The sequence below is a fragment of the Cydia fagiglandana genome, chromosome 1, assembly GCF_963556715.1.
Source record: "Cydia fagiglandana chromosome 1, ilCydFagi1.1, whole genome shotgun sequence".
Taxonomy (NCBI): Eukaryota; Metazoa; Arthropoda; class Insecta; order Lepidoptera; family Tortricidae; genus Cydia; species Cydia fagiglandana.
Genome location: NC_085932.1, coordinates 8,103,643 through 8,128,446, shown reverse-complemented (window position 1 = coordinate 8,128,446; position 24,804 = coordinate 8,103,643). Strand labels below are relative to the sequence as shown.

Sequence of the window (24,804 nt, the reverse complement as noted above, 5' to 3'; positions counted from 1 at the left end):
CACCAACCCACTTAATTATTGCACGAATGTACGTGTTGGTTTAATCGTCTAATAACTTGGGAGGTTCTACTTGGTTAGTTATGTGGTATTGAGAGGACCTTAGTAAAATCATTATATGTAATAGGTATGCACATTACAAGTAGTCCATGAAAACAGTGCATATTACGTAGGTACACACAGTGTGTATGTGTACGGTGTAGTGTGTAACATAAAAAGTACTTACATAATTAAAGCTTAAATAATAATATAATGGAACCTTTGTGCTTCAATTACTTGCGATCTATTAGGTAGATAGCCACTTAACTGTATATTCCAATAATGAATAAGTGTTCCGTAAACAAAGTTTTGTACGGAACACTAAAAACTGAAAACGATTTTTAATAAGAGCTTCTTGGGTGCGTAGACAAGATGCCAACCGTTAAAGCTCCGTAGTGAACGAAACCCCATGATAGAGAGAGATAACTATGCTACGCTAAGGAGCGTGAATGATTGGCATTTTGTCTACGAACCTTGATCCTATGCAACATTATTTCCTGTATAGCAAACTAAGTGTCGGATGCCTCGGCCCCGACACGGATCATTCGAGCGGGAGTTCCCGCACAATAAATTCCAAATTCAAACTGGTGTCCTAATCGCCATCGCAGCTGTCATGCGACCGATGGCGGTGGTATCTGTGTCACTCGCCCGATTTCTCAGCTTTTAAACGGCTAATTTTAACTGTGTTTATATATTTTTGCAGCATTCCTGACAATTTATACATCAGGCTTCGGTATCACAGCGGGCGTGCACCGACTGTGGTCACACCGAGCGTACCAAGCCCGTACGCCGCTACGGGTGCTACTGGCGCTGCTCTTTACCATCACCGGACAGGTATGAAGTACCTACATATAAGTATCTGTCATAAGATTGCGAACCTCGAAAACAAACGTTCTTGCTATCATAGTAGGGTGTGTGTTATGAATCACCTGGAAAACTGCTCTAGGTATTAGGGATTGGTCTCCGGTTGATACCTAATATTGCGTGAAGCGTGACGTAACTTTTAAGGTTGTTGCTGTTTTCCCACTCAATTTGATGAGTCGTGCACTTTAAATAAAAACCAAGGGCTATACGACTACCTAATAGACAGACAATAAAATCTAGCTGACATTGATGCATCAAGGCGGTTTGTTAACAAGGGCCTACCGAGAAACGCGAAAATCGACATTTAGCTATCTGTCTCTTTATCGCTCTAATACTCAAGAGTGATGGAGAGGTTAGATAACGAAATTTCGATTTTCTTGTTTCGCGGTGGACCCCCAGATTATGACGAATAGTGGTAGTGGCGCCTCCTACGCACAGTTTCGCGTAATATTTCCTATTACCTTTGATGAATACTCGTATTTGATGTGTGTGATGTGTTGTTGAAGACACCCTTAATTAGATAAGGAACTGATCTACAAATTTCTTATTAAGTACCTACTTGACCCTGTTCGCGCGCCTAAGTCGTAATATGTTTCAACCCCATATTAAGTATGAATTTAAAATGGCACTTAGCTTAACGTACCATATTAACTAGATGATTATATGTACAGTCAGCAAAACTCTTATTAGCTAAGCAACCCTGCATAGAATTTGTACATTTTTATGCACGAGTGCTAAGATAATATAATATTTAAAACTTTCACGTTTTGAACACATACTAACTCACATTTAGGTATAGACTATCGCGAATTTATTTTATTAGGTACCTTTTATTAATCGACGTTTCGACACAGGTTTCACAGGTTTTCAATTTGCGATAGACTCGTCTATAAATGCGAGTTGATATGCTAAGATAATTGTGCTGCCTGCACAAAAAGGCTATTTTTATACATAATAGATGTAATTTGAAGCATAGTTTCTCTCAAGGTTGATGACCTTTAGTTTTTTGTGTAACCTAAATGTGAAACAAGTCGGTTGCATGTCCTCTGGCTATAAGTGTCAGTCTAGTGGGAGCACCCAGCTGTGTTTTATGGCAAGCAGGGTTTAATTAAAATGCTATGTTTCTAACTAAATTCCATTAATGCCAAAACTGAAACTGGTGCGGTCTTGGGCAAATTAAAACCTAACCCTGAATCTTTTAGAGAGCGATTCGTTATTGATTGTTGCCGAGTATGAGGAGAAAATAATGCCTTGTTTTAAGAGTCCGCAGCAAGCTCGGTTCTCTATACAGTAGATGTAGTTATTACGCTCTCGTAGTTACTCTAAAACTTTGTACTAATAATATGTAAAGGTATATTTTGTCCTGTAATTAGTTTATGTAGCTTTTACTTTAGATACTATAGTAAAAAATTGCGATTTTTAATTTTTGCTCTATTTCGTTTGTAAACTGGAGCTATATTGAACCCAACCATATGGTGGACTCTGGACATTTCACAGAAACGATATCATGAGCCCCAAATAACACGCAAGCACCCGTGGCTAACGGCGCTTGCTCATGATGCAAGATCCAATGAACTTCTACACATATGGTAACGAAAAGATATTTTTAATACAGTTGCTCAAAAAGTGCTACTTTACGTAGCTGTTTAACGTGCGGAAAGTTGGTTATCTCGAACTAGTGCTTTTTACTTTTCCAATTTTTTTAAATTTATACTTGTTCCAATTCACGACTACTTATTGATGAGTGTTAATATTAGTTTCCTTTAAACGTCGTAATCAGCATAAAAACCTACCGTTAATGTAAGAATACGAAAAATATTACATATTTCATATTTAATTACTTACCTCTTCATCATTATAACACGTTTGTTTTTTAATATTCAATATTGAAAATTCCGTTCTTAATAAGTTGACTGAATGGAACGGAATAGCTGCCAAACGCCCATAGATATAATATACTTAAAGACGACGTCTAACCGAGCTGTCACTGTTAGCACTTTTGTTTAGTGTACGATTAACAATGTTTTTCTTATTTTTTCGCAACTGTATTAAAAAACGTCGTTCGATACACGTGCGGAAATGTCATTCTTCACTCGTCCCGAGTCTTGCCACTCGCCTGCGGCTCGTGGCAAGATATCTCGGTACTCGTGAAGTAATGACATACCTTCCGCACTAGCATCGAAATGTACTATTGTTCAATACATATGTGGCGTTCCATGGAATGCCATGGCAAAAGGTACCTTATAGCGGCTGGCGCTTACGTCGCATAGCGCCGCAATAATATTGGAGCGGTGTTAATAATAGCGTAAGCGCCAACCGCCATAAGGTACCTTTACCCGTGGGAAGTCACATATAATATTTAATATTTGTAACAGGTATCTGCTTCAGCTCATTTCTTATACACATTTGTTACTAGGAAAATGATCAGACCAATTCGAACGTACATCGGCATTAGAATGATATCAGAATGATGTCATTTAGTTATCATGCGTCTCGCTCGCGCCAATTCATGTACGGAAAAGTACGAGCGAAATGCACGATAACTGAATGCCATAATTTAGACGTCATTATGACGTTAGTGTACGTTCTAATTAACGTGGATATCCCCTGTGAAACCTGTGAAATAATCATCAAAGTTGTAAACTGAAACTGAGGGAAGTTAGTTCGGGAGTTTGAACTTCAAACTTTGAAGAACTGTGTGCTCTCTGTGTGAAAGAAAGAGACTCGGGCAAAGGCTAGTTAATAATCTTAATAACAGTAGTTATTGTTTACTTTCACACTCGTACTGTATAAATGCAAATATTTTAAAATCATACTAAGTACCTACATAAAATGTGTATGTTGGAAAAATAATGATTTATATCTAGCTAAATATTTTTCACAGTCCGATTTGTTAAGTTGGATTTCTATAAAGTTGATACTGTATACAAAATTGGAAGAGTTCGTGGAATGTTCAAACTACCATCAAGCGTGACCGCTAGATGAATCTAGTATGGGGCACTAACATTTAAGGTTGTCGACCTCAAAAGCCCTTCGTAACTTTCTAAAGAAGTTGTTCTCAGGCTTGTGTGTAGGATGAGATTTCGAGAGATGTTTTGTATGATATTGCGTCAGTCCAACTATTAGAATAGAACTGTTAGATATCGGAACGGACGAGTGAAACGAAGGCTGCTCAGATACGCACTGACATTTATTCGCAATGATACCTTATTATAAGTACATGCATACAGTAGCATATGTAACATTTCTCCCCGTTTTTAATGGAGAGTAAGCTTCTTAACCTAAGTTACAGTTTCGTATATTTCATACAATAAAAAGGTTTATAATTTGTTCGGGGAAGTGGACGTAACAACATGCCTGACAACCCGCCCCTTGAACTCTGGTCAGCGGGGTTAGCTACCTGCTGTGACAGAACATTGTCATCAGAGGCCTCAAAGAATTCCTCAGCTTCTCCGCCTGAAGTAGCGACCTGGGTGGACCCGTCCGAGGTACCATCTTCCTCTCCCCTTTCAGCTTTTCAGGATCGGAGCGCTGATAACAGTGCAGATTACCTGTCGCGGGCGAGCGTAAACAATGATGACTCATCTGCCGGCGCGGGCCACACAAAGGGCGGGGCACCAGTGTCTATCGACGATAGGGCATCCTACATAAATTTTGTTGCTGACAACAGCTTACCTGTTACTTCTAAGGTGTTGCGTGAGGAAACTGAGAAAGATCCTTTATTAAACCAAGTCATAAAATTCATTTTAAACGGATGGCCAAAAAAAGTAACAGTTCAGGGTATTCAGCCGTATCTACTCTGTAAAAACGAATTAGCATTGGAGGATGGAGTAGTTATGCGGGGGCATAAAATAGTAATACCAGCAACGTTAAAATCTAAAATTTTGTCGGAGTTACATAAGTCGCACTTGGGTATTGTTAAGTGTAAAGCAGAAGCTAGGAGTAGGATATGGTTTCCCGGTATTGATAATGCTATTGAAACTATGATAGGTAGTTGTGATATTTGTAACCAGTTGAGACCATCTCCGCCGCGCGCCCCACTTGCAGTGTGGCCATACCCTAAGCAGGCATTTTATAGGGTGCATATAGATTTCCTGGGCCCAATAAATAATAGGTCATATTTAGTATTAGTGGACGCCTACTCGAAATGGGTTGAGGTGTATAGTGTTAGTTCGACCTCAACGTCAGTCGTTATATCAAAATTATATGAATTTATGTCGCGATTCGGATTAATTCACACGCTAGTCAGTGACAATGCCACATGTTTTTTGTCTGACGAATTCCGTACGTTTTGCGCTGCAAATGGAATATCGCACGTAACTTCTCCCGCCTACCATCCAGCCAGTAATGGGCAGGCGGAGTCTTACGTTAAGGTAGCAAAAAAGGGCATACGTTCTTGTCTTATGGCTAGTACTAATCAGAGGAAAGTAGATGAAAACCTGTCCAAATACCTATTCGATTATAGGAATTCCATGCATGTCACCACGGGGACTTCGCCTGCCCAGATCGTATTCGGCCGCAAACTTCGTTCGCGCTGGGACTTGTTATATTCCCCGGCACTATCGCCGTCCTCGTCCCACGCTCATGTTAAAACAGTGGAACGTAAACAGTGTTCACAGAGTAAATCCTATGGTGGGAAAAAACGGCCTGTTTTTAAACCTGGTGATTATGTAATGTATAAAAAAAATTATGGCAACAAAAAATTTACTTGGAATAAAGGTATAATAGTAAAACAGATAGGTAGAACTATACACTTAGTTAAGGATCATGTTACGTTAGTACAAGTAAAAAAACATGTAAATCAACTAGTACCGATTAAAGGAGTGGACGTCAACAGATTCCGTTACCCCAGTTATCAAAGTTTAGATGAAACAGAAGAACCCTCTGTCAACGACAGTTGTGCTACCAACGAGATCGAGTCCTCCTCACCAGTGGCCAGCGGCAGTCATGAGCCCGTCTCGTCTTCGCCACGGGCACAATGGGGGATGCATATAACGAATGTTCAACCGGTTTTAAAATGCCTACGCTAACCAGCCGGTCCAACTCCTTATCAATCTTATCGCGTAAAGCAAAAGCCACGGGTCGCGCTTTAAAAAAAACAGGTTGATGATCATTCATTAATTTGAGTTTTACTTTATATTTATTAAACGTTCCCAGCTTGTCTGAGAAAACCGATGGAAATTTTGAATGCAACTCATCCATAAAGTTAGTTGATTGTTCACAGAAATTAACCTGTACTAATTCTAAATTATTTTGCGATATAAAATCCCTACCTAACAAGGGCTCTGCCCCGCCGCGAATCACGTGCACATTTAATACATTAGTTTTGCCTGCATACGTAAATGGTAACCGCACGATCCCTAAGCAATGCATTTTATCACCCGAATAAGATACCAAGCTCTTATGGGTTTTAGACAATGCCACATCTTTAAAACTATTTAAATACGTTTGCTCGGATATTGCGGTCACCGCTGAGCCAGTGTCGACCTCAATCTTCATTGGCACTCTATGAACATGAACCTGCGTCGTCATAGGCTCGCCTGATGATGAGCGAATATTATAGCAATGGCACTCACCGTCATCGCCGTCATCGTCCCCGCAGACCTCACTTACGTAATTAATTTTTTTGCACATACGGCGCAAATGACCTTTAACATTACATTTTCGACACTTATGGTTAGCAAAACGACACTTTTCGGCCGTGTGATTGTTAAAACCACAAACGGAACACAACACTTTAGCACTTTTTTGATCTTTCGATGCAATCTTGAACATTTGATTAGCGCTCGACGGCTCCTGCCCGGTTACCGTGGTTGCCCCTGCGCGGGCACAACGTCTGCTTTCTGCCAGTTCTACCGCCTTAGAAAGAGTCAAATCAGCTGGTTTCTGAGCGAATAATTTTTCTCGCTCCGATCCTGGAAGCATTCCCATTACAAATCTGTCTCTCAATGCTTCCTCCACGTTTAGAAACCCGCATTCTGCCGTTAGGCCGCGAAGTCTTGCCGCATATTGGGGGTAGGTCTCCCCTTCATTTTGCACCGCCGAATAAAATTTAAATCTCTCGTGAAACCCACAAGTTGTTGGTGTAAAATGACGGTCCAAAAGCGAACATATGTCGGCAAATGGAACAACTTGGAGATCTTTCGGCAATGCCAAATCTGATGCCAACTTGTAAGTGGCATCGCTGAGTGCGCTCAGCAAAACTGCCCGTCGCTTCGTTCCGGTCGCGTCACTTTGTTCATCGATGCCATTAGCTATGAACCACTGTTGTATACGCGCTTTGTACACTTTCCACGTTTGTGTGTTGTGGTCAAAATTCGTCAAAATCCCGATTTGAGACGAATTCATGTCGGCCACTAGTCACTTTTTTGAACACGCGGGTAGATCGTCGCCACTGTTAGATATCGGAACGGACGAGTGAAACGAAGGCTGCTCAGATACGCACTGACATTTATTCGCAATGATACCTTATTATAAGTACATGCATACAGTAGCATATGTAACAAGAACCTAACTACATCATGTGATACCTATCTACTTACAGCTGTTTTATCAAGCATTAAATAAAACGTTTTTGTTTCAACTTGCGAGTAGGTACTTTTAAACTCAATTCGATTTACTTAGTACTTAAGAGTAAGTACCTATGTTTAAGACACGTTTAATTATCCGCCTTTTGGCCAAATGTTTTTGCATGTATATTACACTGAAAGAAATGTTTTATAACACTAAATATTTTGTTACTACTTAGCTAAGTAGGTACCTACCTAGCACATAAAAAACGGGATTTGCGAAAAGGTCGTTTTGTAACAAGCAATAAAAAAAACGCTTTCAGGTTATTCATCTAAATTTATAATTTTATTCTTTAAGTTCAGTTGTTTTTTTTCCTACTCAACGAGTTCGGATAATCAATAATCATTTACAATGTTACATGAACCTCTTTGAGCAAGACCCGATGCCGATTCTATTGATAGCAATTTTCTTGATGTATACATAAACTATTATGTTACCTGTTATGTTACTATTATAGATTAATTTTTTTACATGTTGGCCCATTGTTGTATGTCTCCTTTCGGTTTAAATAACTTTATCGTTTAAGAAATTACAGACACAACGCAGACTTATAAATACCTAGATAACTTAAAGTAATTACACGTTACGCAATAGTTAAACAGTAACCAGTATGTTTAACAGTAAACAGTTGCATTCGGATTTAAACTAATAATTCAAACACAAAAATTAAACTAAGATTACCGTAACGATCTTAACATAAGATCTTTATATAGGGTCTAGTTTTAGTTTTAATTCCTTTGTTCTGTACCTACAGTTTAAATTCGTCATGTCACACACCATTTCTAATAGAATATCATACACTTTTCTGCTGAGATACATTTCTTCATTGTAACCCTAATTACTTCATTAGTTTACGTACCGTAAAATGGGGCGACTTTAGGCATTAGGGTTACTTTGATAGTTTGAAAACGGTCACAAAACTCGTAAAATTAAATAAATAAATAAATAAATAAATATTATAGGACATTCTTACACAGATTGACTAAGTCCCACAGTAAGCTCAAGAAGGCTTGTGTTGTGGGTACTCAGACAACGATATATATAATATACAAATACTTAAATACATAGAAAACACCCATGACTCATAAAATTAACATTATTCTTTACTTAGGTACCGTAAAACGGGGTGAAAAGACACGATTTTCAATTCAAGGACGATTTTCACCAATAATCCAAATGATAAAAGTAAAAATTTAGACATCATTTTATGAGTCTTGGTTAGTTCTTCAATTTTGCATTTGTGAAATCAATTTTGACCCACCCAATTCAGAGAAAATCAAAGAAAACTGTCTGTTTTCTCCATATCCTTAAAACGGGGTCGATAGACACGAAAGGGGTGAATAGAAATATGAAGTTTTAGTTGTCATAGGCATCGAATTTGGTCATTATTATGTTGATACTCTATTGGCAAATAGTATATATATCTGTTAAACAATTATTTGATACAAAAATATATTTTTTTGTCTTTTAACCCCCCAGAGTGTTTTTTCACCCCTTTGTGGTATCTAATCACCCCCTATGGCGTAACTATTCACCCCCTATGACGTAACTATTCACCCCATATGCGTGTCCACTGACCCCTTTTACACGTAAAAGTGCTTGTTGATAGTTTTTTGCAAAAAAATGCTTAATTATAGAGAAAATTGGTGATATTATTTATTATTTAGGTACTACAGATACTATATTACCAGGTTAGCTAACTTTAACTACGTTAATGTCACTACATTTACCGCTAGAACAAAATTCAGACAGGCTATTTCTTACCTCGGTGAGGCCTTCTTTAGAGTCAAAAAAATCTAACTTTTAGGCAGTTTGATTAACTTCTTTTGGTATCAATGTAGAGAATAAATAGTCTACTATATACGTATTACAAAAAATCTGATTTTAGAGATGTACGTTTTTAAATATAACAACTTGAAAGAAAAAGTTCAAAATTTCTCTATTCACCCCGCGATTTCTGTTGACCCCGTTTTACGGTAGTCAAACTGTTCGTGTTAGTAATTTCACTCTAATCTATAATGGCTACTCCGTAATCTTATCAACCCAAAATGGACTCACCACACAAATGAACACAGTATTTATTTCAAACAATTGAACAAAATGAAGTAATAATTTGCATTGTCTACCACAACTAGAGTCAATTGATCTTTTTGACCTAGGGGTTATATTCACAACACCCAGAGTGTTAACATAGGTGAACCTGGACCAGTTCGATTTGAGCTCCAATAGGGTATTCGACTGTATTTAAAATAAATAATTTTACAAGATGCACGAAATAAAGCACTAGAAGATTCATAGAGAAACGTCGTAGACATCAGTTATGTTTAGAAAAAATATATATTTTAAAACCCGTATAAAACTATAAAGAGTAGGTTATTTGACCGTGACGTCACTTGCTAGTGTTTCATATGAATTCCATAGTAGCAAAATTGTTTTGACAGTTCGTAAAAAGAAACTGATTTGATTAGTAGTCAAATACCCTCCTTAGAGTTCAAAATAAACAGCATGAGTTGGCGATTGTGATGAAACGTTTTGTGAATGAGGTAGCAGCCTTGACAGACTATTTATCAAGCAGTGCTTCGATCGTCGTTCAAAACGCCTTTATTGACTTGGCAACAATAGATTAATTTGACAACTATTAGTCAAATCAGTTGCTTTTTTCGAACTGTCAAAACGAACTGCTACTACTATAGAATTTATATGAAAACTAGACGGGCCCGCAGCTCCGCTCGCGTAAATGAAATAAAGAGTGTGTCAACCCTGCCAGGGTTCATAACGGTGATAGGGATTTCTTATTTGTACCCGTTATTTGGATAACTTAATACGCAAAATATTTGAAAAAAATTATGTGATTTGATAAAAGGCAAAATTATACTTGTTCATCTACGTAGTTATTTATTTAAAACTCGTTTCAACATAAAATTATTACCTAAACGTTTTAAACTAAAATACAAGAAAACTAATTTCAGCGGTTTTCTACAAAAACTAATTAAAGCATTTTTGAAAATCATCCCCCAAGGTGGTGAGAAAGGGGCTGAAAGTTTGTATGGAGATCAGATATTTTGTGAGTGCGGAACTTGAATCTTTGTATAAGGGCATAGGTACCTATTATGAGAATACAAGAAAAGTAATTTCAGCAACCAACATCAAAATCCACTTGACTTAAAACTTCATACAACTTGCTAAAAAAGAAAAGTACTTAATTTCAACATTGCTTGGATATGAAAATTATAGGTACTAAAGATGTAAAATGTTGAGGATAAGATTCCACGCGGACGAAGTCGCGGGCAACAGCTAGTTTTATATATATGATGATTAGCATGTGACGTCACGGGTTTTAAAATAAAAATTATGTCTAGAGTCAGACCAAGAATAGTCTGCAGCGGATTTAAAAGCCCACACAGTGAAAGTGTTATTTTAAACGTGAAGTTCTATGAAATTATGACGTATAAATGACACTTGCACTGCGTGGGCTATCAAATCCGCTGCAGACTGTTTTGGTCCGACTCTATAAATAACTGCTGTCTACGTTTCTTTATTAATCTTCTGGTGCTTTATTTATGTATTGCATGGTGTAAAATAATTTATTTTAAATACAGTCAAATACCCTATTTTGACACTCCTACCCCTGATTTAGGTATGTACCTACCTACTATATGGTATGTATATATGGATATACGTACAAATGTGTCTGTTATCTGGCAGATGAGTTCGTCGGACAAAACTGTCAATGTACCTAAGTACCTTTGGCTCCTACCGTACAATGACAAAGTCCACCTGACGTTTGGCTTGACACACCTACCAGATAGATCTGACGGATACAGGGTCTTTACTAGTTTTAAACTGAAAATGCTGGAATATTAGTTTATTTCAGTTTGGACATGATGTAATAATCAGCTTATTTTGCAACAAAGTACACTTAGTACGCCATTAGGCAGCAGCAATAACTGAAGAATACTTATTGCAATTCTTCTTAAGACTCATAAGAGGCTCTGTAAAGTCTGAAAATACGTTGAAGATACTTCGCCTAAGAAAATGGCGTTAATTAATTTAAAAACTAACTAGAACTATTTCCGGCTCAAAGAATTTTCATTTAAAATTGTATTTTTTCATTGACTGCTGAAGGAGGGTTACGTTTTTGTAGTGTATGTATTTATGTACTTATGTCTAGTACACAGCACAGCCTGCAATAAAATATCGTTTGACGATTTTCAATGTACAAACAGCAACACTCCTAACTGTATATCAATACAGAAAAGGCATAAGGTCCGTCGATGTACAGTTAACGGTGCGGGTGATGGTACTGATGGTATTAAGGTGATTGAATGTTTTGCAAATATTTTCATGGTCAAATGACTAAATAGTTTGGTTTGCAATGTACTAAATGGTCGTGTCACCTGCCATGACGCACCAGATAAACGTAATCGTCCAAAGCTAACAGAGGCCGCGTTAGAGCGTTTTCACATTAAATATTGTCCGATCCGATATCGGAGGTCCGAAGGAATAAAACGTATTTATTATATGCATATAATACATTATTATTACAAAAAAAAAGATAAATAACGCAAAACAGGCGGATTTAATGCCTATGGCACCCTCCTGCGGCTGTTTTGTCATAGGCACATTCCAATATCCGATATCGGGAAGGCGCTTCCGATAAATTCAGCTATGTTGGAGCCTCCGTCAGCTGTCGGACCGATATTTGGATGCTGATACGCAATAATGTGTCAACCCACATTAATTTTTCAATAAGATGTCAACTCAAAAAATTTACGCATAAAGTTGACATTTCATTGCAAATTGGATGTGGGATGACTCATTTTTGCTAAACACCATCCATTTGTTTACTTGTGTGCGTATGTGTAGCCGGGCGCGCCCCCGCGGCCTGACTACGCTGATGTAGGATCATACGATATCGGATACAATATGAAAACGCTCTTAGCCGATGCGAGAAATACATACATCATTAGGGAAATGTGATGTAGCCTGAGGCATTCCGAAACAAAAGGTTAGTGAAATCCTAGTAGGGAAAACATAACTAATATTAACAAAGTCCGGCTTTCATACTTTGGGCACGTGCTCAGATATAAATAACCTCACCTACTCCATCACATAGTTCTAAAATACAAAGAGTAGTATAGGAAGAAAGAGGGACACCCGATATATACGTGGAAGTACTCACTCAACCGTGATACTCGCTCGGAACTATAGGTACTAATAGTTTCAAAATATTAGTCACATAGCCACACACCTGGTATTTAATACACCAAGTAGGAATGTATATATCTACGGGTAGCCCATAGTATAATGTATATTTATTTATTTACCCAATGCTGACTTCACAATATCTTGTATTCGGGTCGGCTGAACATTTCCTGTCTCTCCTACCATTCTGACTGCTAATGCTAACCCTACTACACTCCAGGCCTATTATCTACTTCTTGGTGCCCCGGTGTCTCGGGCAGTCTGTGTGTCCTGGTTTCGCGTGTCGTGCTAAGGGGTTGGCAGCGAGCCAGGATACTGCAAAATGTTATCCTATCATAAAAAATTATGTACCTTTAAAATTTTAATGTCACGCAGAACGAATCTAAGAAAATACTGTATCTACAAAGCACTGTCAAGTGAAAGCTAAAGCGTTGGTGTTTCTTTCAGCGCGACATCTACACTTGGGCGTTGGACCACCGCGTGCACCACAAGTACACGGAGACGGCGGCGGACCCGCACGACATCCGGCGCGGCTTCTGGTTCGCGCACGTGGGCTGGCTCGTGCTCACGCCGCACCCCGCCGTCGAGGACCGCCGCGCCGCCTTCAGGCTCACCTCGAGGGACCTCGACTCCGATCCTGTCGTTGCGTGGCAGAAGAAGTAAGATTACATTTATGTGTTACAATTGGACTCGTCATTATTTAGTATCTCGTATCGTGCCACATCAATACCATAGCACTACCTCTTCTTTTCTTTATTTTATTTTGTGCAATAAAGATTAAATAAGGTAATCTTATGTAACATACTTCTTCTTCGAAGATAGGGGAATACAGATAAGGGAATTTTTTGGAGTAGGGGGATGCAGTGAATACAAAATAGGTTTTCTCCAAATATGTGACAGATGGATTGGACAGAGTCTCACCATAAGGGTTCCTTTTTATCTCTTTCGTTTCTTTAAAAGATTTCTTGATTTGATAAGTGTTCGTCAATCATAACATCCAATCTGGTAAGTATAAAAATAGAATTTAATTGTTGTTGGTTTAGGACCATAATCCACAATACTTAATTAAACTAATGAAATTGTTTATTTTATGAGTTTGTACAATTAATTTATTTAACGACCAAAGCAAAATCCACAATGCAAGTTTTGTCCAACTTGCACAAAGAGGATCCGTAGCAAACATATGTAGTATCATGTTTCACAAAAGTAAAACACAATCGCAGGCGTCGTCAAGAATGTACAAGGATAATTCGCTACACTCTTTGTCAAAGCAACTAGCTATAACAAATGCAATGTAGTACTTAACTAAAGTTCGGGACGCCATCTGGGGCCAAATTCGACACGTACAACTGTCAGATTTCGCATCCACGTCAAATCAACAGTTGATTTTATTGCATACTGAGTGTTGATTCCATCAACGGTGGATAATATCATTTGGTACAACCAAAACTCAACTCTAAACTAAGGGTGGTTCGAAGCTCTCGAAGGCATCTATTTCAGGCACAGTGAAACCAAGGGTTTACTTCGAATACAAGTTATTCGAGAAAACGGTGCAAGCTATATTTCAACAACCTATCAACGATGACCACCCCTTGACCACCAAAGACGTTAACGGATGCGCACGGCTATGAGATTGAAGCGTTAATTCGTCCCTTCCGTTTCAGTCCTGCTAAGCTGACAACTCTCTCCCATTGAACTAATTGAGCGGCCCAAGCGATTCGATGCAAATTAAAAAAATAGGTATGCTGTGGACACCTTTAGCGACATCGTTGCCGTGGTCATGTCAAAATGATAGAAAGCGGTCGTCGCCATACCTACCTGTAGTATCTGTCTCATATACCTATACTTAAGTATAGTCTATTAACAGTCAAGCGAGTTGTCCCTTTGACGAGCCCCAGCCTGAAATCGAATCCTCAGATTAAAGAAACGACTACATAGGAGAGTGACAAATGAGTGTGATGTCGTCCGTAATTATTTTGAGACGTAGTGTTGTTCATTATCTGCAAATACGTCAGTATCCTTGAGTGATGCCAGGATCTAATTACCTGTTCAAGTTATATTATGGCGCGGTGTGTAGGTGTGGTGCGTTGGAAACCTGACAGGTCCGGATATTACTTGGGATTCCTAAGAAGTAGACAGTAGTGGATACATCGTTTCGTTTGCTTTACGTCTCACCTCTAGAAACTCCCTAACATCCCCCGAACAAACGATTAGGAAAATATTGATAGTATCTACCTTTCTTATAAATAACAAACAATGTAACATGACATTTTACTCATTATGATTGTTTACTTTCAGATACTTTATCCCGTTGTTCGCGCTGCTGAATGTGATCCTGCCCGTATGGATCCCGTGGTACTGCTGGGACGAGTTGCTAGTAAACAGCTTTGTCGTCAGCTTCGTCACGAGATTCACCATCACGCTCAACATCGCATTCTGCGTCAACAGCTTCGCGCACCTGTGGGGAAACAAGCCTTACGACAGGTAACAGCAATAGGGTATTATACTGTATTTAAAATAAATTATTTTACACCATGCATGAAATAAAGCACCAAATAATTACATATTAGAAAAATACAGATAGGAATTATTTTAAACACAAGTTCTATTTAAAAAATCGGATAGTAATATAATAATTAAGTATGTGCGTTGACCGTGACGTCAGGATGTAATGTTTCATATAAATTCCATATTAGCAAATCGTTTTGACAATTCTAAAAAAGTGACTGACTTGACTAATAGGAAAATACCCTATACTCTGAGTAGGTACTAGGTACACCATACCGTAAAACTTGGTGAGTAGGGACAAAACTGACATTCAAATCTCTTCGATAAAACTTTATTTTTACATGTGGCAAACTGATTATGATTTTATGTAGTTCCATTTCATAACTTTAAAGATAAATACGAAACAGTAGGAAATTCCAGGAGGGATTTCCTACTAAAGTTGGGGTTTGAAAATTGTTGGATCGACACTTTGGGATTATGAACATTAAATTATAGCTTGATTGGTTATTAGAATATATAATTTACGTAGCAGTAGCCTGTAAAAACCAACTCGCCCCTCTGTCATCCCTTTTTACCCCATTCATAACCCAACTGCCCTCGCAAACCCTACTCACCCCATTTTACGGTACTCGGTAGTAGAATAGGTAGTGTCTCTCCATTTCATGCCTGTGGCATTGCCGAAATCACCATTTGACGAGATTCACTCTTACATTCATGTATTTAGTTATTTTATTAGGTATTCGAATAAGATGACACTAAGAGATCAGTCGTTAATTGATATTATTCGTGTGTCCAAAAGCTGAATCACGTCAAACTTTTCCTGCTACCGGTTATCTTTATGACACGGAGGACACTGGCTACTACTGTATCGCATCCACTAAAATAAAGTTCTTTGGTGAATAACATTGTCTATGACACATGACGTCAGCGTTACGTTACGCGTTACGCGTTACGCTGTATCGAGTTTATGATTTTTTCCCCACCTCAAAAAGTGCTCAGCGCCGCTAAAGAAGTTTTCACTTCAATTAAATATTTGTTACAGGTTTATAAAATCGACAGAGAGTCTGGCGGTAAGCTTAGCTGCCCTGGGCGAGGGCTGGCACAACTACCACCACGTGTTCCCGTGGGACTACAGGACCTCCGAGCTCGGCCGCATCAACATCTCCACAGGATTCATTGACGCTTTTGCTAAAATTGGATGGGCGTATAACTGTAAGTATAATCGAGAGAAAATTGCTTGGTTTGATTGAATGTTATAATTTAACACAGACAGAATTCCACGCGAGCGGAGCCGCGGGCACAGCTAATGCCTTTAATATGACACAAGTTCCGTCCTCGCGTTGCTAATGGAACTGAGATTCTGTTTCTGTCAATATGTAGATAATCTATTTCGATCAATATTTTCGATTCGAGAAATGAATTAGAGATTCACTAAATATGAAAAAGTAAAAATATATATATTTTCTTTACTATGTCGTATCTAGATAATCTCTAATTCATTTCTCGAATCGCGCCGTGTATTACTCGAACTAGTATATTTACTCTTTTCTGTGAAATCTAATGAGGAATATTTGCAGTTCTATTATTAGTTGTATAGTTTTAATTTTATTTTTGTTAATTTCAGTAAAAACAGCAACAAAGGCCATGATTATTAGCCGAGCGAAGCGGAGTGGGGACGGCACCTTGGGGGACATGGAGGAGCCCGATCCTACGCTGAAAAACGAAGGCATCGAATGAGGCGACATCTACAATAATTAATGGGCCTTCTTTTGAAACACCTGACGCTGGAAAGCGACAATAACAATTCGATATTTTGGCAAAACATTCCTATTGAGATATTTTTATTTTGTGCTCTAAATTAAATATGTAACATGACTGACATGATTTTGTATTTTGTAATAAATGTTGCTCTTTAAAAAAGGGACTTTTCGGTAAAAAATTGACCAGTGTTAATATTAACGATTAAATAGTTATTTGTACAAATGCAATCCGAAGCGATATTATCGCTAATTGCCATAAAGTATTTTTTTTTACCCGAAAACGGCACTTTATACGGGTATGTAATAATAATTAGGTACGTTAAATACTTTGATGTGTGTAAAATGTATTTAGCTTATCACTGTCTTGAAATTAATATAGGAATATATTTTGACTATTAGCTTATTACTAGGTCAACTATATAAAAGCGTGATATTGGTTTTGTATCGAGTTACTGGTACAAAGTCAAAGATAGTAAGAAAATAAATGAACTTATAATTTTGTACTTTTCATTTATTCATAATCCGGTTTTTCACAATATAGTTAATTGTTAAATTACTTCTCAATTAAGTTGACAACCCCTACTATCTTACACTCATTATAGTTAATATCCCCTACTATTTTACACTCATTATAAATTTCTACCACTCATCTGTAAATGTACATACTGAAGTTTGCTTGTTGGTGTTACATAATCATACTTAAAATAAAAGCAAAGTTTTCAAATAACTCAAAAGTAGAACCAATAATTGTATAGGGACTTCAATTTATTTTTTTATTACTGACAAAGTAAATACATTTTGTAAGGTTTCTAATCGACTTAACATATGTTTACCTCAAGAAAAATAAACCCAATTGACTAGATAATTGTGCAAAAACAATTCTAGAATCGCTAAGTTTTGCAATGAAATAAAATTTATTATTTGTAATTTTTACATGTACCTAATACTGTTTTATTTATTATGTTAGGTTATTGTAAAAAAGTTATCACTCTGCGAGTGTGAATAAAATTTTACCTCATTTTGGGAACCGTGTTTTACTGTAATAATAATAATAATATGATCGTGATCTTGGACACGGCGCGGATAGTCCGCCGGTTCCTCTCTCTGCAGCCCTGACCACCGGTAGCTTGGGCCTTGCCCCGCTGCTGGCGGCACCCTAGGTTAGGTTTTTTATAATGTGTTTATATGTATTTTTTATTGTTTTGTAAGTGTTTTTATATTTTACTTTTATATTCATATTATAAAAAGCTAGCCTGAGAAAAATGATGAATAAAAATAATAATATTTTGTAGTCAATCCCCGTAATAATCAATTGGTCTAAACCAGAGGTAGGTACGCAAAACGGAGTCCATTCGACCTGACTCCTTCTTTCCGGGGTGCATCTGTACCTATTGCCGACAGCCTGGAACTCCTCGGCATGGAGCTGAGTTCAGTCCTCAGCTTCGGCAGCTTCATTGAGTCTAAAGCACAAACTGCGGCCAGAAAGCTGGGCGTCCTAAATAAGGTGAAGCGATACTTCACACCTGGACAGCTTCTAACACTTTACAAAGCTCAAGTCCGGTCGTGTATGGAGTATTGCAGCCACCTGTGGGATGGCTCAGCTAAATACCAACTCGCCGCTTTGGACTCAGTGGAGCGCAGAGCCAGGAGGATGATTGGCGACAAGAAGCTAACGGCTAAGCTTCAGTCTTTGGCCCATCGGCGGAAAGTCGCCAGCCTGTCGGTATTCTACAGGTTGCACTTCGGGGAGTGTGCCCAAGAGCTACACGAGCTTATTCCACCGTCCCCATTCTACCATCGGACTTTTAGACGCACGGCCGGTTTCCATCCTTACTTGGTAGATATTCCACCAATTCGCACGAAGCGCTTTGCTTCTACTTTCCTTATGCGCACTGCCAAGGAATGGAATTCCTTGCCGGCGTCTATATTTCCGTGTTCTTATAACCCGGCAACCTTCAAATCAAGAGTGAACAGGCACCTTCTGGGCGAGCTCGCTCCATCGTAGGCCACGTCTACGCCTCGGCTAGTCTGTGGCCATGAGTAAGCCCATTCATAATAATAAAAAAAAAAGGTACGAATATACACATACTGAGGTAATGTTGTTACTCAGAACTCAGACAAGATACTTACAGGAAGTTCCTAAGTCGTTGAAGACTTGGCTGCGGGTAATTGATCAATTGATAAAGTACCTGAGATGCAATAATGAACTACTTCAACAAGATTTCGTCCTAAAATTTAGCTAGTTTCTGATCTACAAAAAGTCTTTGATATGGTTAGTCATAATTTACTTATCTAAAAAATGCTGACGTAGGCATAAAAGCAGCGGCTATAAACATCTTTAAATCCTATATCTCAAACCGTACCCAGATTATCAAAATAGCTAACCACCAAAGTGATCCCAGATCCATCACATGCGGCGTTCCACAGGGCTCTATTCTAGGGCCCTAAAAATAAAAATATTACTCATTTTGAAGCTTTACACATAATAAATCACAATAAAATCTAAATGGTTGGAAAGGAGAAATATCTCGGACTTATACACATTGGACTGCAGCCTTAGTTGGAGATTGCATATTGAGAATATTAAATCAAAATTATCTTGACTGTCAAATGTCTTGGATGTCTGCGCCTGTTGAATTGTTGTTAGCAAATATTTTAAATTACCTACTCGACACAGATCACGCGTACTACTCGTAGTGCGACAGTGACAGTTTCGTATCGTTCGCTATTCGACGTGTTGCCTCCCTGTCACACTTACGTACGAATTTACAAAATCGACAGAGAGGCAACACGTCAAAAGTGGTAGACAGACATTCCGCAGCTCAATTAGAGCTTATACATGAATCATAAGTCGTGAATAGAAATATGGTTTTCTAACTCCATAAACAACGAGCAATTTAATACTCCTACTGTTACTAAAATCAGACAAGATTTTTTTATTTTTTTGTTTATTTTTTGTCTTTTATTTTACTTTTATAAGTGGATTAGGATACTACGGCTTTTTAAGATATAAAATTAGTAAATTGAATCGCCTTTTTGAATCGGAACTGCCATTGATATCAATTTTGCCATTTGACCCAGTAAGAATTAAAATTTACTTAATTTTTCATTTGAAATATCTTTACAAAGCTGTTTAAATACCACATTGCCACTTGTAAAAGTAAAATAAATGACAAAAAATAAACAAAATCTGCCTGCTCTACCGACGTTAGAGGTAGGCGTCTAATAACGTCCACATGTACCATGTAGGTATATTTACGTAATTCTGCGCTATTTTATTTATGGACATTTCCTATGTAGGTCAATCTTTATTTATACCTACTTAATATTATAATTATTACCTTTTACCCCTAAGCCCCTAATATAAACCTTTTCCTCGTGTTGGCTGGATTCTACTTTTGAAGTGATGATTTCGAATGACATAATTATATTTAATGGTGTTAATTTCGATTTGTAAATAGACGGAGAGCTAGCATCGGAAATAGGTTTGCAATTTATAGAGCAACGAAATCCCTCTAGTTAGTGTGCAATACTAAGTATCATTATTAATTAATTTGGGCGCCTGGCAGCTGTTCAGCGGTGGGTGTGAAGGTTGTCAAATAATTTGAAGGTGTACAATTTATAGAGCTCTGAGTTTGGTGTGATATAATAGCTAATTATGTATTTGATTCGAATATAACATTTCCAGGGGGTTTAATTGGAGGAAAAGTAGTGCCAAGTGACGTTCAAGATGCGCGAAAAAGTGCAAAGTCATCTCATTTACTGGGTTAAATTTTATCGTTTTTCGTTACCCAAAGGGTGAAAACGGAACCATATTACTATAAGGTTCCGTTTTTGGTCTCCTCTATAAATTGCATACCTTCAATAATTTTTTACAACCTCTTTGTTGCCCAACCACTGTTACACCCACTGCTGAACAGCTGCTAGTGCTAGGATTAATTAATAATTATAGTATGGCATACTAACTAGAGGGATTACGTTGCTCTATAAATTGCAAACCTATTTCCGTAGCTAGCTCTTAGACTAAAATATTGTTAAGCAGATTCCTGTTTATTTATGTTTTGATTATGCAGACGTCAAGTACGGCGTACGGCCAATTATTAATAAAGTTGAAAGTCCGTTCATATTAAAACAAAGAAAAATAAATATCTCTTTGTTTTATCTGTATATTTAAATATGAAAAGCGCGATTTGGCTGTATTATATCTACTGTTATGTTACGAGTTAAACATATGTATAACAATTGTATGAGCCAGATATCTTTCCTGTAGAAATCGCAAAGTTGATAGAATCACAGGCCCATGCGAGACACACAATAACTAAATAACATCATTCAGATATCATTCTGGTGTCAGCGTTAAAAATATCACGTCGTAAAAGTGAAAAAAAAAGATACTTTGTAAGTGCCTACATAAATATCATATTTTTAAGTTAACAAATAATTTAATAAAAAAAAATGCAAAAAGAAAACGGTCACCCATCCAAGTACTGACCACGCTCGACGTTGCTTAACTTAATCACGTTTGCTGTACGAGAGCCCCACTTAAATCTTTATTTTATTCTGTTTTTAGTATTTGTTGTTATAGCGGCAACAGAAATACATCATCTGTGAAAATTTCAACTGTCTAGCTATCACGGTTCGTGAGATACAGCCTGGTGACAGACAGACGGACGGACGGACGGACGGACGGATGGACGGACAGCGAAGTCAGTCAGCGAAGTTATTAATAGGGTCCCGTTTTACCCTTTGGGTACGGAACCCTAAAAACAGTTACGACCGCTGTTATTTTCTAAACCTTTTCTTTGAGTCGCCATAATACATATAAATCCATTAACTTAATTTCGACAAATATTTGTCTAAATAAATATGTTTTTGTCCAGTTAAAGTGACTGTCTAAAGCTTAAGATACAGAATTTCCTACTTTCATTTCATTGCTGTCATGTACAAACATTTTTATTACCCGTGGCGCTGCTTTTATGATCTAAACCGGATAAATTTTGTTTTACTAAGATTAATCTTTTAATGATTTTCGCGAAGCCAACCGATGACATCGTTCAATGCCATATTTACATCACAGCTCATTATAAGCTTACATCGGTACCTAAGATTAATATCGTGGATCGTCTGCGAATAGGATGCAATCGTGTCGGATTGATTGAGGTGGGTCATTGATATATAATATAATTTTTAAGAAAAAAAAACCGACTTCTATGGGGGCCGGTGAAAGATTATTGTAGATGGTACACTATGTAGAAAAGGAGGTAAAACCACCCACTTTTCTAGTAGCATTTCGCTTCTGTAAGGGTCGTAGTTCTAGCCTAACCTAACCCACTTCTCAGATAGCAGTTCGGTTCTGTGAGGATCGCAGTTCGAACCTAACCTAACCCACTTAACGGCGCCTGCGGTGCGGTGTACGGGGGTTTAAGCGGGAGGGGCTACTAAGATTGGCATTATCGTACTTTATACCTACATTTTAATAAATATTCATAGTGGTTTATTTAGTTAAGGTATCATAGTGGTTTTCCGGGTCCGAGTCCGGGTCCGAGTCTGATTCCAAGTCCGGGTCCGAATCCGGGGCCGAATCCGGGTCCGAGTCCAGGTCCCGGTCCGGGTCCGAACCGGATCCGGTTATGAGTCCGGTTCTGGGTCCGAGTCCGGGTCCCAGTCCAAGTCAAAATCGAAATTCGTAATCACCAACCGTGTATTATGCGTCGTCGAAGAGTTCTGTTCTGGTCATCATCAGCAGTTCCACTTTATCAAATGCGACAGTTTTTAATGTAAATGCTTGATTTTATGATGAAAATACAAAAAAATCTATACGTATGTCTTTAATATTTGAGGAGTTCCCAGGATCCCTTATGGATCCCATCATCAGAACACGAGCTTGACAAAAATGTGGCTTAAAAACTTAACATGCTTAACAAACATAACAAAGAGGAAAAATCGCCAAACGTGAACTATGCGTCGCTGAAGAGTTCTGTTCTGATCATCATCAGCAGTTCCACTTCATCAATTGCGCCAGTTTTTAATGAAAATGCTTGATTTTCTGATGTAAATACAAAAATCTCTATACGCATGCCTTTAAGATTTGAGGAGTTCCCTCGATTCCTCATGGATCCCATCATCAGAACTCGAGCTTGACAAAAATGTGGCTTAAAAACTTAACTTGCTTAACAAACATAACGAAGAGGACAAATCGCCAACCGTGAACTATGCGTCGTTGAAGAGTTCCGTTCTGATCATCATCAGCAGTTCCACTTCATCAAATGTCACTTTTTTTAATGTATATGCTTGATTTGTTGATAATAACCCAAAAATCACTATATGTATGCCTTTAAGATTTGAGGAGTTTCCTCGATTCCTCATGGATCCCATCATCAGAACTGGGTTTTGACAAAAACGGGACTAATCTGTATGCATATACATACAATCAAAAAAAGAATTTTCAAAATCGGTCCAGTAATGACGGAGATATAGAGTAACAAACATAAAAAAAATAAAAAACATACAACCGAATTGATTACCTCCTTCTTTGAGATTTGGAAGTCGGTTAAAAAACAATAGTGGGTCCAAAATACTGCCTTGTGGCATCCCGTATGTAACTTTATAATATCAAATTACAGATATGTAGTACCTACCTAATCAATGCCACAGCATTCAAATTCTCATTGGATGCAAAATGTTTGTATGATGGGTACCTAAGTCATCTATGGCCTATACAGGGAGAAATTTTAACTTTTATTAAGGGACCAATGCCTTAATCGCGCAAAAAAAAGTTGACTGACTTTAAAGAAGACAGACAAGTAAAGTAGAGGGAATTTCGATAGCTAAAGTGGAAAATAATCAATAAACCAGGCAGTCGACTAGTTGTGATGGGTTTATTTTGCGAACTGACGTACAAAAATATAAACAGTCAAAATAACATTAGAATTTAAATATGGAATTAAAAAAGAACTTAAGACTAGACATAGATAATAGTGTAAACGTATCAAAACCTATTTACATATACACCCTTAACATCCCACCCCCTTGTGTGCGAAAGCACACAAAACTAGCCAGACTAGATATAAACTGAGACTTTATGCCTCTAATCTGACCAATTTTTTAGAAGGTCGACGAAGGATTCCACCTGATGTGGCTACGTCCACCACCCTGACCACTCCGTCTCTGCCAGGGAATGTAGCAACGACGCGGCCGCGTGGCCAGGTTCCTCGGGGTAGGTTCTGGTCTACAATGATGACTAAGTCGCCAACAGTCAAGTCGTGCTCTCTGTTCTCCGCTATCTGGCGAGGTTGCATGGTTGGCAGAATTTCTTTTACCCATCGGTTCCAAAAGTGGTCGGCCAATCTCAACGCCTTCCTCCAGTCAGCACGTCTTAAAAGGTCTCGGTCGTCAAGGGTTGCAGGCAGAACCTGGTTAGAAGATGAGCCAATTAGAAAGTGGAAGGGCGTTAGGGTTTCCTGGTCTTCAGGGCCAACAGGGACATGGGTCAGAGGTCGAGAATTTACAATTGCCTCAGCTTCTAGAAGGAGAGTTACTAGGACTTCGGGATTAGGTTCTCTTTCACGTAATGTGGCGTTCAGCGCGATTTTGATGGTGCGAATCAGTCTCTCCCAGCATCCGCCGAAAAAAGGAGCAGCGGCAGGAATAAAGCTCCATTTTATTCCTCTATTGGCAGCAAAATCGTAGACCTCGTGCTGATAAAATTCTCGTAAAATTCGGTCTGCACCAATAAAACATGTACCGTTGTCAGAATATACAGTATTGGGAGTTCCTCTTCTAGCAATAAACCGTCGCAGGCTCATTATTGCGGAGTCAGCAGAAAGGGAATGTACAAGCTCCAGGTGAACGGCTCTGGATG

General features: G+C 38.3%; 1 protein-coding gene across 1 annotated transcript in view; it reads left to right on the top strand.

Annotated features, from left to right (window-relative positions):
- The window catches only part of LOC134680368 (acyl-CoA Delta-9 desaturase), a 32,859-nt gene extending 14,889 nt beyond the window's left edge, over positions 1–17,970 (top strand). Inside the window, exons 3-7 of the mRNA XM_063539497.1 lie at positions 740–870; positions 13,123–13,334; positions 14,974–15,159; positions 16,226–16,395; positions 16,808–17,970. Coding sequence (XP_063395567.1) covers positions 740–870; positions 13,123–13,334; positions 14,974–15,159; positions 16,226–16,395; positions 16,808–16,920 — 812 coding nt within the window. The 3' untranslated portion in view covers positions 16,921–17,970. The remainder of the gene's footprint in view (positions 1–739; positions 871–13,122; positions 13,335–14,973; positions 15,160–16,225; positions 16,396–16,807) is intronic.
- Positions 17,971–24,804: the final 6,834 nt, after the last annotated feature.